We start from the raw sequence: 15,873 nt of genomic DNA on the forward strand, positions 1-15,873 counted from the left end.
CAGAGTATTGAAATACACACAACACTAATATTCAGACAAAATGCAACCCACACTAGCGAGCATAAATATTGATAAATTACTATATGCAGCGGACATTATTAGGTGACAGCACTGAACCATAATGAATACACAAGTTAAATACATGTATACAGCCCATTCCATATACATTCCATACCTCAACCTAAAATATCCAGGATTAATAGAGGCAGGCTATAACAGAATATCTCCATACAACATGAGTATATTCTCCAGAAACAACATATGTAAATTTCAGGAGATATAAAAGGACAGTGCTGACCACTTAGAATGATAAACATAAAGCATACACAGTTAATGAACTTTAAAGCCCGTCTGTGATAAGTAACCAGAGAAAGAGAAAATAACTCTTACCCATTGTTGAAGTAAGTAGCAAGAGCCCGCAAATGTGGGTGCAACTAACCCGACGCACGTTTCGGCACGTGTCATCCGGCCTTAGAACTACCAGCTTACCTGAGTGCGGCTGAAGTTCGCAGGCAGGGACCTGCAGACTGTCTGCGCTTTCGGCGCCGGGCTTTCCCGGACTCCTGTACTGAGCATCAGGGTTCGGCGCATGCGCGGGACTGAGTTCGCGCGCCAAGGCCGGATGCCTCATGTTCTCCCGCGCAGTAGGTCGCGGCTGTCCGGCGGTGCTCCGGCTCTTAGGAGTCTGAGCGGGGGAGAGTAGTAGGGCTCTCTTTAAAGGGGCATGTAGCTCCCCACCGGGTAGGGAAGAAATGGAGCCCCTAGGGCCCCCCTTTTTCGGCCGGCTCGCTCCCCCCTGGGAGTGTGGGGGGGGGGGCTTGTTGTTCCCTCCCCTCTGGGAGGTATATTTAAGGAAGCAGCCTCTGTCTGTCAGTCGCTGCTCAGGTGTTGCAGGGACTGGTTCAGGCTCTGAGACTTGCTCAGCTTTGGTCTTCACTGCTGCGTATCTGGACTCTCTGGAGTGGATTGAAAGGTATTTTTTGGGAAGTATCCTGTGGATCCCCTGTCAGGTAGTATGGGGGGGGGGGGCACTTGATAATTCAGGTTTCTTTTCTAGATGTCTTCCTCATCCTCGTCGTCGAGTTCTGGCGAGAGAAGACGAAGGAAATCCACGTCTGTGCAGAGGCACGCACCGTGTAAGGATTGCAATATTCCGTTACCGGACGGATATGAGAATTCACGCTGTCGCCAGTGTAGGGCTCCACGGGCGGAGGAGACCCAGGTCCATGAAGTCATTTCCGGGGTAAAAGGCTTTGTGGAGGAGTCTATGCGTGAAGTGAAGGATTCTATCGCCCATCTCACGAACAGACCGTGTCTGGAGTCCACTTCCCGTCCGTTTCCTCTGAACGAGGAATTTCAGATTATGGATGAAGTTTCTTCAGATGAAGAGTCAGTAGGTGCAGGTCCGTCTTTTCCCTTGGAGAAAATGCTGAGGCTGATGAAGCTGGTGCGTCCAGAGCGTGACGGAGACCTGGACCAGAAGGGACAAAGGTCCTTTAAAGTGGAGCCGGCAGTGGCGAAGAACATGGAGGCGGAGTGGAAGCGCCCAGAGAGGTCGTTTCAAGTCTCCAAGAAGTTTAGGACCCTCTTCCCGGTGGAGGAGGATCAGTTTGATCGCTGGGGTCCGCCCCCAAGGGTCGATATGGCCGTTTCGAAACTTTCAAAACGAACAGTGGTGCCGTCGGCGGACGGCTCTAATTTACAGGATGCAATTTATCGGCGCACGGAGGTAAGTGTCCACCTTAAGGTGGGGAGACAGTGGGTCTCTCGATAACATACTTAACCCTTTCTTTTTCTATCAGGGTTCCCTACGCTAAATTTATACTTAAGCCGCTGCGCAGGCCTCCGTGGGGATTTCAACGACCGAGGTCGTCCAGTTTTTGAAGACGAATGTCTCAACCCTCCGGAGAAATATTGACGCGGGGGTTCCACGCGACGAATTACTGGCTTTTCTGTCGTCCACCTCTTTGGCAGTGGACTACCTGGCGGAGGCGGCATCATACCAAGTAAAGATCGCGGCGAAGGCTATGGTGCTAGCCACAGCGGCTAGACGGCTCCTTTGGTTGAAGCCCTGGAGGGCTGACAATACGTCAAAGTACAACCTATGCTCTCTCCCCTTTGAGCCTGGTAGGCTCTTTGGTAAGGAGCTTGATTCCATTATGGAGGGGTTAGCTGACAGTAAGGGGAAGAGTCTTCCCCAGGGAGCTCTGGGAAGGGCAGGCCCTTCATTTCGGGGTCGAGGATTTAGACCCTTCCCCTCAAGGGGAACATATCAAAGGCGCCCCGGAGCTCGGGGCAGAGGCTCTGGTCGGCGTCTCACCCGGGAGGCTGATAAGAAGAAGCCGACCTTCTGACATTCAATTTTCCCCTCCTTGACCGTCCGCTCCCATTCCCCCCATCCCCATAGGAGGGCGCTTATCTCTTTTTCTCCCAGCTTGGGTTCACTGTATTCAGGATCCGTGGGTTCTGCAGCTGGTGGCTGCAGGATACAAAATAAAGTTTATTTTAAAAAACCCCCGACAAGTTTGTTAGAACCCGTGTTTTATTGGGTCTCAAGCAAATTCTTTTAGAGAGGGCCGTCCAGGAGTACCTGGACAAGGGCGCCATAGAGCCGGTGCCTCAGGAAGAGCAGTCAACCGGCGTATATTCTCCAGTTTTTTTGGTACTAAAAAACTCAGGGGGCTGGAGAATGGTGGTAGATATAAGAGCTCTCAATCGCTATATCCTCAAGACTTGTTTCCGGATGGTCAGTATTGCCGTTCCTGCAGCCCGGAGACAGGTTTGTCACATTAGATCTGAGGGACGCGTATTTACACGTCCCAATATTTCCACCGCACAGGAGGTTTTTGAGGATTGTGGTTGTGTTGAATGGTACACTGCGCCATTTGCAGTTCACAGCTCTACCGTTCGGGATTTCCTTGGCCCCCCACACCTTCACAAAGGTAGTGGCTCCGGTCGTTGCGGCTCTTCGGCTCCAGGGTATCTTTATAGTACCCTACCTGGATGATTGGCTGTTAAAAGCCCAGTCAGCAGAGGTCCTCACTGCCCATCTGAACATCACCATCGCCTTCCGGGGGGAACTAGGTTGGTTCATAAATTGGCAGAAATCCGTGATTGTTCCGTCCACTCGGATCCAATTCCTAGGATTCATCCTGGATTCCCTCAAGATGCAGGTATGCATCCCTCAAGATGCAGGTGATGTACTGCATCCCTCGAGATGCAGTACATCACTTCGCGGTTACACGGAGAGTTCAGGTAAGAACATCTATGAAGATTGGTGGCGGCAGATGCAGTTCCATGGGCACTGTGGCACATGTGTCCATTGCAGTGGGAAACTCTCAAATTATGGAGCCGCAGCCAGGCGGGGCTGCAAATGCCTATCCAGTTGTCTGTCAAAACCCGTCGGTCACTACGGTGGTGGTCCCAACTGAAGAACGGGAAGTCCACGGTCCAGCCTGTCTGGACCCTGTTGACGACATCTGCCTACCTCCACGGTTGGGGGGCGCATCTGGGGGAGACCCTAGCAAGCGGAACATGGGGCCAGAGGAGAGGTCCCAATCATCGAATTGGCGCGAACTGTGCGCAATCTTCAAGGCCCTACGTTATTTCACCCGAACGCTCCGCGGCAAAGCAGTCAGGGTCAGGACAGACAATGTCACAGCGGTCCTGTATCTGAACAAGCAAAGAGGGACGAGGTCACCATCTCAGGTTAGTAGACCAGATCTTCACCTGGGCGGAAGACAATGTAAGTCATCTCACGGCGGTGCACATAAGAGGACATCTAAATACACTGGCGGATCAGCTAAGCAGAGGCCTGACTGTGGCGGGCAAATGGTCTCTGAACCAGGAGGTTTTCCATCAACTTACCCGGATGTGGGGTCTCCCCGAGGTGGACCTGATGGCCACCCAGTACAATGCCAAGGTGGAGAGGTTTTGTTCCCTCTACCAGGAGGACAACCCCTTGGCAGTAGATGCCCTATCAATACCTTGGAGGTTCAGGCTGGCATACATCTTCCCTCCACTTCCCATGATTCCAAAGGTATTGGCCAAAGTCAGACAAGACCAGGTATCGGTCATCGCGATCATACCGTTCTGGCCGAAGAGGGCATGCTTTATCCACCTCATGCAGATGAGTCGAGGGAACTACTGGAGGCTTCTGCTTCTTCACAACCTGGTAACCCAGAACAATCGGCTATGCCAGGACCTAAGGACGTTCAACCTAACAGCCTAGAGGTTGACCGCGCTTTATACGGACATGGAGGACTATACCAAGCAGTTTGAGCTTAGCTTGCTCTAGGGCACATTCGACTAACACAGCTTATGTAAGGATTGGTAGGATCTACCAGCAATGGTGTGAGGAGAACCGGTGGTCCGGTTCAGAGATTGAGTCGGTGTTGGAGTTTATGCAGAGTGGCCTGGATAAAGGGCTCGCTCCAGCGACACTAAGAGTGCACATGGCAGCGTTGTCTGCGGTCCTTGGGATCAGGTTATCCCAGAATCCCCTGGTAAGTCAATTCTTAAAAGGAGCCTCTAGGCTCCGCCCGTCTGTTTACAGCCCAGTCCCTCAGTGGGATCTGGGCACAGTGTTATAGGGACTCTGTGAGCCTCCCTTTGAGCCGCTTCAAGAGACAGATTTGAAGTGGATGTCTTATAAGGTGACATTTTTGTAGCTGCAGGCTTTGGCTGCTACAGAGCCTTATTTATTGTTTTTCCCGGACAGGGTCCAGTTGAGGTACCTGCCGGGATTTTTACCCAAGGTGCCCTCTGGGCAGAACATAAACCACGTTATCTCACTGCCCACCTTCTTTCCTTCCCCAGTGATCCAAGAGGAGGAAAGGTGGCATACCCTGGATTTAAGGATGTGTTTAAGTATCTACCTGGAACGAACTAGCGCATTGAGGAGAGCCGAGAATCTATTTGTGAATGCGTCAGGTAGGAAAAATGGGGAAAGAGTATCCAAGGGTACCCTTTCACAATGGATCAAGGGGGCCATTTTTCAGGCCTTCCAGATTCAGGGGCTACCACCCCCGGACTTTGTCCGGGCACATTCCACCCGTGCCGTGGCCACCTTCTGTGCGGAGAGACAGTCATTCTCTTTGGATCAAATCTGTTCAGCTGCGACATGGAGTTCGCACTTGACATTCGTAAGACACTATAGATTGGAGCGGTTTGCAGCGGAGGCGGTGGCTTATGGCCACTCGGTCCTTTCATCAGTTTGCCAGGAAGTCCCACCCTAGGGGGGATTTACTTGCTACCTCCTCAGTTGTTGCGCTGCTGTTTGACGTTCCTCTTTTGATTGAATAAAAGTTCCACCTGTCCTAATTGCTCGCAGGGGCAGGAATACCCCAGTTGTTGCGCTGCTGTTTGGACTATGGGAAAACAGATTATCTACATAATCTTCCATTCTTGTCTGTCTGTCTGTTCTCTAATGCAAACCAAACGACTGGACCGATCTTCACCAAATTTGGTAGAGATACTTCAGGTATCTGGGAAAGTTTAAGACGAGACTTCAACTCACTCGGATGTACTGTTGCTGAGATACAGCATTCCAAACACAATTCCACCCCCCCACCCCCCCTAGCCAATACAAACCTGCAAGTCTTTCACTCATATTTTAACTGCAATACACACGGTCACTCCACATGCACAATACAACACTGATATCCAAACTGAGATACATGCATCAGAGGATTAGATACACAGATCAGCACACAGTATCACATGCCAGAGGATTAGATAAACGCGTTTGCACACAGTCCCACACACCAGAGGATTAAATATGCGCTTCTGCATACAGTTCCACACACTGAAGGGTTAGATACTTGCATCTGCACATGGTTCCACATGCCGAAGGATTAGATACACGCATCTGCACACAGTACCACACGTTGGGGGAATGAATACATGCGTCTGTACACAGTACCACATGGCAAAGGATTGGATACACACATCTGCATACAGTTTCAAACACCAGAGCATAAGATATGCACATCTGCACACAGTACCACATGCCGTAGGATTAGATACGCACGTCTACACACAGTTCCACACTCCAGAGGATTAGATACGTGTGTCTGCACACAGTTGTACACGCCATAGGATTAGATACACGCGTCTGCACACAGTACCACATGCCATAGGATTAGATATGCGCGTCTACACACAGTTCCACACGCCGTAGTATTAGATACGCCCTCTTCACACAATACCACACAGGGGAGGATTAGATAAATGCCTCTGCACACAGTACCACAAGCCAGAGAATTAGATACACGCGTCTGCACATAGTACCACATGCCAGAGGATTAGATATGCACGTCTGCACACAGTACCACATGCCGTAGGATTAGATACGTGCGTCTACACACAGTTCCACACGCTGTAGGATTAGATATGCGCCTCTTCACTCAATACCACACAGGGGAGGATTAGATACGTGCATCTGCACACAGTACCACACGACCAAGAGTTAGATATGTGTGTCTGCACACAGTTCCACATGCTGAAGGATTAGATACGTGTGTCTGCACAAAGTACCACACAGGGGAGGATTAGATACACACCTCTTCTCACAATACCACACAGGGGAGGATTAGATATGCACATCTGCACACAGTTCAACATGCCGGAGGATTAGATACGCATGTCTTCACATAGTACCACCGCCAGAGGATTAGATACACACATCTACACACAGTACCACATGGGGAGAATTAGATACGCGCATCTGCACACAGTACCACACGCCAGAGGATTGGATATGCACATCTGCACACACTTCCATACGCCAGAGGATTAGAAATGCACGTTTTCACACAGTACCACATGCGGTAGTATTAGATACGTGCGTCTGCACACAGTATCATATGCTGGGGGATTGGATACATGTGTCTGCACACAATACCACATGCCAGAGGATTGGCAGTACCACACGGGGGAGGATTAGATACGTGCATCTGCACACAGTACCACACACCAGAGGATTAGATATATGCGTCTTCACACAGTACCACACACCAGAGGATTAGATATATGCGTCTTCACACAATACCACACACCGGAGGATTAGATACACGCCACTGCATACAATACCACATGGGAGAGGATTAGATATGTGCCTCTGGACACAGTACCACATGCCAGAGTATTAGATACGCACCTCTACACACAATACCACATGAAGGAGGATTAGATACGCGCCACTGCACACAATACCACATACGTGAGGATTAGATACCTGCGTCTGCACACAGTACCACACGGGGCAGGATTATATACATGCCTCTGCACACAATACCACACGCCAGAAATTACATACGCATCTCAATACCACATACGTGAGGATTAGATACCTGCGTCTGCACACAGTACCACACGGGGGAGGATTAGATACACGCGTCTGCACACAGTACCACACGGGGAGGATTAGATACACGCGTCTGCACACAGTACCACAGGATTAGATACACGCATCTGCACACAGTACCACACGCCAGAGGATTGGATACGCGCGTCAGCACACAGTATCACATGCCCTAAGATTAGATTTGCACGTCTGCACACAGTTTCACTTGCCGGAGGATTAGATACGTGCCTCTTCACACAATACCACATGGGGGAGGATTAGATACGCGCATCTGCACACAGTACCACACGCCGGAGGATTAAATATGTGCATCTGCACACAGTACCACACCAACAAGGATTAGATACTTGCGTCTAAACACAGTACTACACGGGGAAGGATTAGATATAGCTTTAGTCCAACAATCCATAACAACTGATCACAGGTTTTTCACTGATATCCAAAATGAGATACACACAAACCACATACAAAATACACCAGTGTGAAATTGGACAATTCTTATGGGGCCACTACACAAACATAAAATGTAATATACCCGTGCGAAGCCGGGTCCTCCTGCTAGTATAACATACTTATCAGTGTTCTATTGGGTATAAACTGTTGTTTGGGCACTCAGCAGGGCATAGAAGGGAGGTAATGTTATTTGATTTTTTGACACGGAAGGGAGATGGTGTTATTTGGTTTTACAGCACAGATTTAGAGTTTTTGGGGTTTTTTTATGTCATGCAACTTCTGCGGAGCCCTCAAATGACAGTAAAGGGGAATCCCCTGACATGTGACCCCATTTTGGAAACTACATCACTGAAAGAATTTATCCAGAAGTGTAATGAACATTTTCAACCTCCAAGTATTGCATTGATTTTTTTTTTTTTTTTTTTTGCACAGCTTATGGTGAAAACTGGAAATGTATTTTTTTCCAGGAAAACCTAATTTCAGTGTAATGAACATTTTCAACCTCCAAGTATTGCATTGATTTCTTTTTTTTTTTTTTTTTTTGCACAGCTTATGGTGAAAACTGGAAATGTATTTTTTTCCAGGAAAACCTAATTTCAGTCCACAATATGTTGTCCTGTATGTCCGACTTTGTGTCCTTGCAAACAAAAAAAAAAAAAAAAAAAAAAAGCGTTTTCACAGCAGAGAGGCTGCATACGGACACCCTCGGATTGCTTTTAAAACCCATTCACATGAATGTGTTTTTAAACTGACCCTGTGCAAGCAGTCCTCAAGCTGTTTTTCTGCAGTTTCAACAGAATCATGGCTGGCGGACAGCAGTGCAAGTGTGAACGCCCCCTTGCAGAAACGTACACATTAGTTGATTTTTTTTCTAATAGCGTTAGACAGCAATGTTGTGATAACACTGGGGAACACAATTTTTGTTGACTTAGGTCTGACACTTGTTTCAGACTTACTTTTAGCTCTTGGTTCCAAAAATGACCCCCGTTTTTCTCTAGCACGTCAAGTTTTTAAGATACAGGATACCCTCCATATTTCGTGAAAATCTTACAAAATATACACTTACATGACAATGAAGCAGAAATTAATCTGAATATACTAGAGTTATTTTCTTCCTACAATTGCTATTTATTGCTCAGTTTGGTCCATTGTTTTAGAAGTAGTAAAGTTTTGACTTGGAATGGTGAAACTGCCACAGATGTAACAAAACGAATCAGGGCTTTTGAGGCACTTACGACAAGAAGATGAAGCCGCAGACATGATCGAATGGAAAGCAAAAAGTACTTATGTCTATAAAAGAATAAATTCTGTTAACTGCTTGTCTACAAACAAGAACTCACAACAAAATTTGGAAAACGATAGCTATCTAGACCAGGGGTGGGCAATTTTCCCATGGGGCCACATTAGAAATTGGAATGGTTTCAGAGGGCCGGACTAATATACTTAAGGCTTCCCGCACACGACCGTGAAAACAGATCCGTGTGCGAGGCCTGCTCTGTTCTATTCTGTAGTAGTAGACTAGACTAGAACAGGACACAGGATGTCTGGAGCGCAGGGCAGAAAGCTTGCCCATTGTTCTATCACAATCACATTCCCCATTGTAGCCCCCCCTACACACACAGTGCTACATTGCAGCCGCCACTACACACACAGTGCTACATTGCAGCCCCACTACACACAGTATACTGCCTATCGCACCCCCGCCCGCACAGTATAGTAACCATGGCGCTCCCCACAGCCTGACACTGAGTACTCACCTCTCAGCGTCTTCTCCCAGTCAGTCGGGACAGTTATGACATCACCACGCGCGCAGGAGACAGGTGCACAACCTCCCACCACCTTGTCGCATGCGTTACCAAATAGCCTTGCGTGGTCACATCAAGATACGCTGTAGAGAAAAAAACTTTACGTGATAGAAGATAAGTAACTGCAGATTTGAGTTCAGCATGTCAATTTCAGTATTAAACAGCTCAAAAATTTAACTCAACAGAAAAAATATTATTTTTTTTTGTTCCCCTGTGTAATTAGAGCTTGAGTCTTTCTCAGTAATAATGTCTGAGGTGCTTATGGTTAGGGTATATATCCAATGGTTAAGTCAAGAGCAGGGGTGGGCAATTAATTTTCCCATGGGGCCGTATAAGAAATTGAAACTATGCTAGAGGGCCGTGCCACGACAAATTTAGCTCCACCCACTTCTACATTGACTCCGCCCATTCCCAATCCTCTTTCCATGTGCCCCCACACTGTATAATCCTCCTACAGTCACCCGTACACTATATGCCCCCACACATTATAATGTTCCCTTCCAACTGCCCCACAGTATTAGGTCCCTCTCCTGGTGCCCCAGTATAAACTGGTGGAAACTAGAGGGGACACGAAACTGGAGCAGCTGGAGGGGGACATTAAACAGTGGGGGTAGCTGGAGGGTGATATTAAACTGGGGGCAACTAGAGGCAGACAAGTCCCCCTACAACTTCCTCCACGGTTTAATGTCCCCCCAGTCTAAGTGCCCTCTTCATCTACCCCCAGTTTCATGTCCCCCCCTCCATTTCTCCCTCAGTTTCATATCCCCCTTTATTTTCCCCATTTCATGTCCCCCCTCCATCTCTCCCCCAGTTTCATGTCCCGTCCCCCCCCTCCATCTGCCATCTCTGGCCCTAGTATAACATTCCCCTTCCATCTCTGCCCCTAGGTTACTGACACACACACACACACACAGACAGACAGAGAGACAGACATAGACAGGCACACATATAGACAGGCACACATATAGACAGGCACACATATAGACAGGCACACATATAGACAGGCACACATATAGACAGGCACACATATAGACACACACATATAGACAGGCACACATATAGACAGGCACACATATAGACAGGCACACATATAGACACACACACACATATAGACACACACACACATATAGACACACACACACATATAGACAGACACACATACATATACAGTATATATATATATACACACACACACTCTCTCTCTCTCTCTCTCTCTCTCTCTCTCTCTCTCTCTCTCTCTCTCTCTCTCTCTCTCTCTCTCTCTGTCTCTCTCCCCCCTGCAGCTCACCTTACATCTCTCAGTACTTTATGACACGCTCCACATCTCCATCTTCGGCCGGCACTAAGACACGCCCCTAGACACGCCTCCCTAGACACGCCTCCCTAGTCAAAGTTGTGCGGGCCGGACTGAATCAGCCAGAGGGCCGGATATGGCCCGCGGGCCGGACTTTGCCCAGGTCTGGTCAAGAGAGTACCATACCATATGATTTGTAAAAGATGGACTTCTTTTGAATAAGCCTAATTATCATCATTATCATAAGATGGGTACTGTAGTAATGTTATGATAAACATGTAAATTTAACACACTGTGTTAAATATCCATAATAATTACGCTGGGTTCACACCAGCGCCCGATCTTCGTTTCCAGGTTTCCGTCTTCTGCCGACAGAAGACAGAAACCTGGCAGACTATGTCCGGCTGTAAGTGCCTGTGAGCATTTTTTGCTCTCCACGCGAAACCTTTTTTTTTTTTTTTTTTTTTTAACCTGACACAAAGTCCTGCATGTCCGATTATGTGTCTGGTTAAAAAAAAAAAAAAAAAAAAGTTTTCGCCGCGGAGAGCACAAAACGCTCACGGCTGGACACTTTGCAAACGCATTCAAATGAATGAGTTTGTAAACTGACTGCAAGTGTCCGTCTCCTGTCCAGTTTTGGGCAGGAAACGGAAACCGGCAAAACTGAGACCGGGGCACAGATGTGAACCAATCCTTACTGGTATTTCACCATTATCCCTATTCCGTATTGCAATGGATGCATATAATCCTGTTGCTAACCAAATCTTTACAATGATTATCTGCAGAGTTATTAAACTCGCCTGACTTATGCGAGCATATCTCAGTGCTGTGGACTCCTGAGTATTCTTATGAAATGCAGCAGTGGTGTGTGCAAGGTGAATGCAATCTTCTGCTTGTGACTGATACATTCCTTTCTAAGGGTGCATGCACACTACGTAACGCCGGGCGTGTATGAGAGCCGTACACGCCGGCGTTACAGCAGACTGCCGAACACTTCCCATTCACTTCAATGGGAGCGCTCGTAAACGCCGCTGTTACGAGCTCTCCCATTGAAGTGAATGGGAAGTGTTCGGCAGCCCTGCTGTAACGCCGGCGTGTACGGCTCTCATACATGCCCGGCGTTACGTAGTGTGCATGCACCCTAAGGGAAATTATTGTGAAGAATTATTTTGGCTGACATTTACTTGTTTACTTAAAATTGCAGGTATATGTAGGTACAATTTTATTTTATTTCCTTTACTTTTTTTGTGCAGGAAGAAACTAAATTAACCTTGCGGCCTCCAAGTTTGGCTACTTCATATGCTCCCTTGCAAAACTGGCAGCATCAACCGGAAAAGTTAATATTTGAGTCATGTGGTTATGAAGCTAGTGTGAGTAATATCTGTGAAGTTTCATGTGTAAAATACTTAAAATTTAATTTTCACTTTCTATTCATTATTACCATGGAAACTTTTAGACTTTATGCACATGTCTTCTGGGACTTTCGGGTTCGTGTGGCTAAAAAGATGGATCTGAATAGGTCTAAATGCTCTAAATTATTGGAACAGGACAGTGGAAAACACTCAGATGGCACACACTCTGCTGTGCATGAAGCCTTGAAGTATATCTGTCACCTATTTTAAATCTGTTATATTATTGAAAACTTCAAAAATACTTCAGTCAAATAGGTAGCTAAGGGGGGATGTATTTAAAAAATTTTTATTTGCTACATGATAACATTTTAGAGGAATTTCAGTGTGACTTAATAAAAAAAAGAAAGTAGTAGCTCCTTTGTCATAATACTGGGCTCAAAATTTAAACACTGCTGGTGCAAGTCTGAAATCACACCAAGGGGCAAAAATGTAAACACTGCTGGTGCAAGGCTCAACTGACACCCCAAGGGCCTAAGGGCTCTGAGAAGAGAAGACTTACTATAAAACTCCAGTCCTTAAAAATTCCAAAATTATCTTTGAAGAAAATCTTTTCTACATTCCATTCTTCAGCAACTCTCAATAAAATCAAATACAAATCTATTGATATTCTATTTCTCATCTATTCATATTCTATTGATAATCTAACATACTATGAGAAAACATAACTACAGTAAATCGTTGACCAGTTTTCATTCTTCCAAAATTGTGACAAGATAGGAAACAGAAATCAAACTTCAATGCAAAAGAAAACATACACACACGTTCAATTATGAAGTTACAAGTAGAAGAGTCGCTCAGCAAGTGACAGATGTGGTTCTTTGTGTATACTCTGTCCCACCAAAAAGGCTAACTTTAAAGGCCACAGGTCTAACTTCGACACCCAATACGTGTAGGGCACAGAGGGATCGGAGAGGACAGGCTGTGGTTGGCCAGGTACTCCCGCAACATGTGCCTATACTTTTCCCTTCTGGTGACACTAGGCCCCTCAGTGGCAGTAGTTTGGCGTGGAGGTGCCATTAACTTGTCCCACACCTTGGAGAGTGTTCCTCTGGTGGATGTGGGCCAGATGGCAGTTGTTAGCCTCTTGGAGGAACTCTCATCTCTGTCGCTTGTGAGGGTTGATGAAAACATTTCCATCATATTCTGCACCAGTTGCTTGAGGCAAACATTTATGTGATTGGTCCTCCCCTCTACTGGAATGAAAGATAAGATGTTCTTTTTATATCTGGGTCGAGGATTGAAAAAATTCAGTATTGGTTGCTCTCCATGATGTGTGCAATGCGGTTATCACTTGAAAAGCAGCCCAACATTAAGTCAGCCATGTGTGCCAGAGTGTTACTTAACATGATTTCGCTGCCCCCACCGGAAGGGTCACTCTCAATTTACTCCTCTTCCTCCTCCCCTTCTCCCGAACCGAGCTGAAGCAATGGGATGCCCTGAACTTCCCCGCTAGCCTTGTGTTGTGAGAATGACATCATTTGCCACTTCTTCATCCTCCTCCTTTTCCCCCATCATTCAACACTGAGAAGCTGACAGGAGTGTGCGCTGAGTATCTAGCTGTGATGGGTCTGCTTATCCCGGACTCCTCAGCGTGTAATGCGTTATCCCTAATTGCAATGAGGGATTCTCGTTTCACACAGAGGAGCTGGATGGTTACGCTCACTAATGCGTCGTCACAGCTGACCCTCTTGTTGGACTCCTCAAAGACGCGTAGTATCTCATATACATGGATGGCATACAAGTCTGCCATCCATGGCCACTCATGGTCCAGAAACTGAGGGAGCTGACTTTGAGGAACCCTTGGGTTTTTGAGATGGTACTTCATCAAAGGTCTCTGCTGTTCAAACACCCTGCTCAACATATGGTATGTGGAGTTCCAGCGTGTGGTGACGTCGCACAACAGCCAGTGTTCAGGCAGATGTAGGCGTTGCTGGAGTGTTTTCAGGCTAACAACGGCAAATGTAGACTTACGAAAGTGAGCGCACAAGCGGTGCATTTTCACCAGTAGCTCAGGCACATTGGGGTAGATTTTTAAAAACCTTTGCACCTCCTGGGAAATGGAGATTTGCTGGGAAGAGGCGCATGATGGTGCAGGCAAAAGGAGTAGAGGCAGGAAAAGGGGAGGATGAGGGTGAAGTCCCCAAAGTGTCAGAGGCAGATGTGGAGGTGTCCTATCTGTTGGTCTGGACTGCAGCGCCAGCACTGGAAACCGTGGAAGAGTCAGTGTCGACAATGCCGGATGACTATTGTCCTGCGTTTGTGTGCAAACTGCACTCAGTTTGTCCTCCGCGCATACGTTGAAAAATCTACACACCATCGAGGGACATGGCCTCGATGGGTGACTTTTGGGCGAGTGGCTAATACAGGGAACATCTTGGGCCTTGCTGGCTCTGGGCTGGCTTCTGTGAAGCAGCTGTCCTGTGCCTCTGGACATGCCTCTGCCTCTAGCCACCTTTTTTGGTGCTGCGCTTGCCTCTACATCTACACTGCTTTCCCCGCTACACATCACCCCTGTCCAGGTTGGGTCGGTGGCCTCGTTGTCCACTACCTCCTCTTCCAATTGCTCACTCTCCTCTTACTGCAAACTGCACATAACTACAGCCTGCCCTGATGGCAACTGTGTCTCATCATCATCACTGAGGACCACAACCACAAAATCGGCAGGAGATGACAGATGCTCCAGTGTTTGGGCATCAGGACAAACACACTTTGTCTGTTAGCTCTTGGGATTCGGGAAGTGGTTGAACAGAGTCGAAGAGTGGAAAGGACCTGAAAACAGCTCCTGGGAGGGGGCAAGGGTGGGATGACTCTGCTGGGAACATTGGGCATGTTGGGAGGAAGGAGGGGCAGACTTTTGGGTATGAACACGACTGGAGGTAGTGGCTGACTGGCTGGTGGAAATGCAGCTGGAAGCATTATCCGCTAGCCATTGAAACATCTGTTCCTGGTGCTTGGGCCTCGTCAGCGTTGTACCCTGCACCCTGCTTAATGTTGTCATCAAGCCAGGGATTGTGGATGAGCACAATGCTAGCTGCCCCTCACCAGTAGGCATTGCATCCGCAGTAGCTTCACCGTGGCCTGGGCCCCCCAGCTGGATTTCTACGCCTCTGTCCTCGTTCTCTTCGTCTACTGGATGGAAAGTATACCCCTTGCTTCACACCTGTATGGGACAGGTATATTGGGCACACAAAGGGATGTATACAAGCGTAATCTTTTGCAAGTATACAGAGACGGTATATAGGTAGTGCGCAGAGCAAATATGGTATATACTCTGTGGGAATTTTAGACCTTGTTTCATACCCTTATGGGACAGGTATATTGGGCGGATGCTCCAGTGTTTGGGCATCAGGACACAGAAATTATTCTGGTAGCTCCTGAGAGGGGGCAAGGGCGGGATGACTCTGCTGGGAAGATTGGACATGTTGGGAGGAAGTAGGGGCAGACTCTTGGGTATGAACACTACTGGAGGTAGTGGCTGGCTGACTGGCTGGTGGAAAAGCAGCTGGAAGCATTATCTGATAGTCATTGTAACACCTGTTCCTG

The 15,873-nt window shown here is 47.5% G+C and overlaps 1 protein-coding gene across 4 annotated transcripts in view; it reads left to right on the plus strand.

Moving 5' to 3' along the window:
- ANKS1A (ankyrin repeat and sterile alpha motif domain containing 1A) overlaps positions 1-15,873 on the plus strand; it is a 232,048-nt gene that overhangs the window by 200,965 nt on the left and 15,210 nt on the right. For all 4 annotated transcript variants that reach the window (XM_075264255.1, XM_075264256.1, XM_075264258.1 and 1 more), the window contains one exon: positions 12,172-12,288. In XM_075264255.1, the coding sequence (XP_075120356.1) occupies positions 12,172-12,288 (117 nt within the window). The remainder of the gene's footprint in view (positions 1-12,171; positions 12,289-15,873) is intronic.

Source organism: Leptodactylus fuscus, chromosome 2 (assembly GCF_031893055.1).
Source record: "Leptodactylus fuscus isolate aLepFus1 chromosome 2, aLepFus1.hap2, whole genome shotgun sequence".
Lineage (NCBI taxonomy): Eukaryota > Metazoa > Chordata > Amphibia > Anura > Leptodactylidae > Leptodactylus > Leptodactylus fuscus.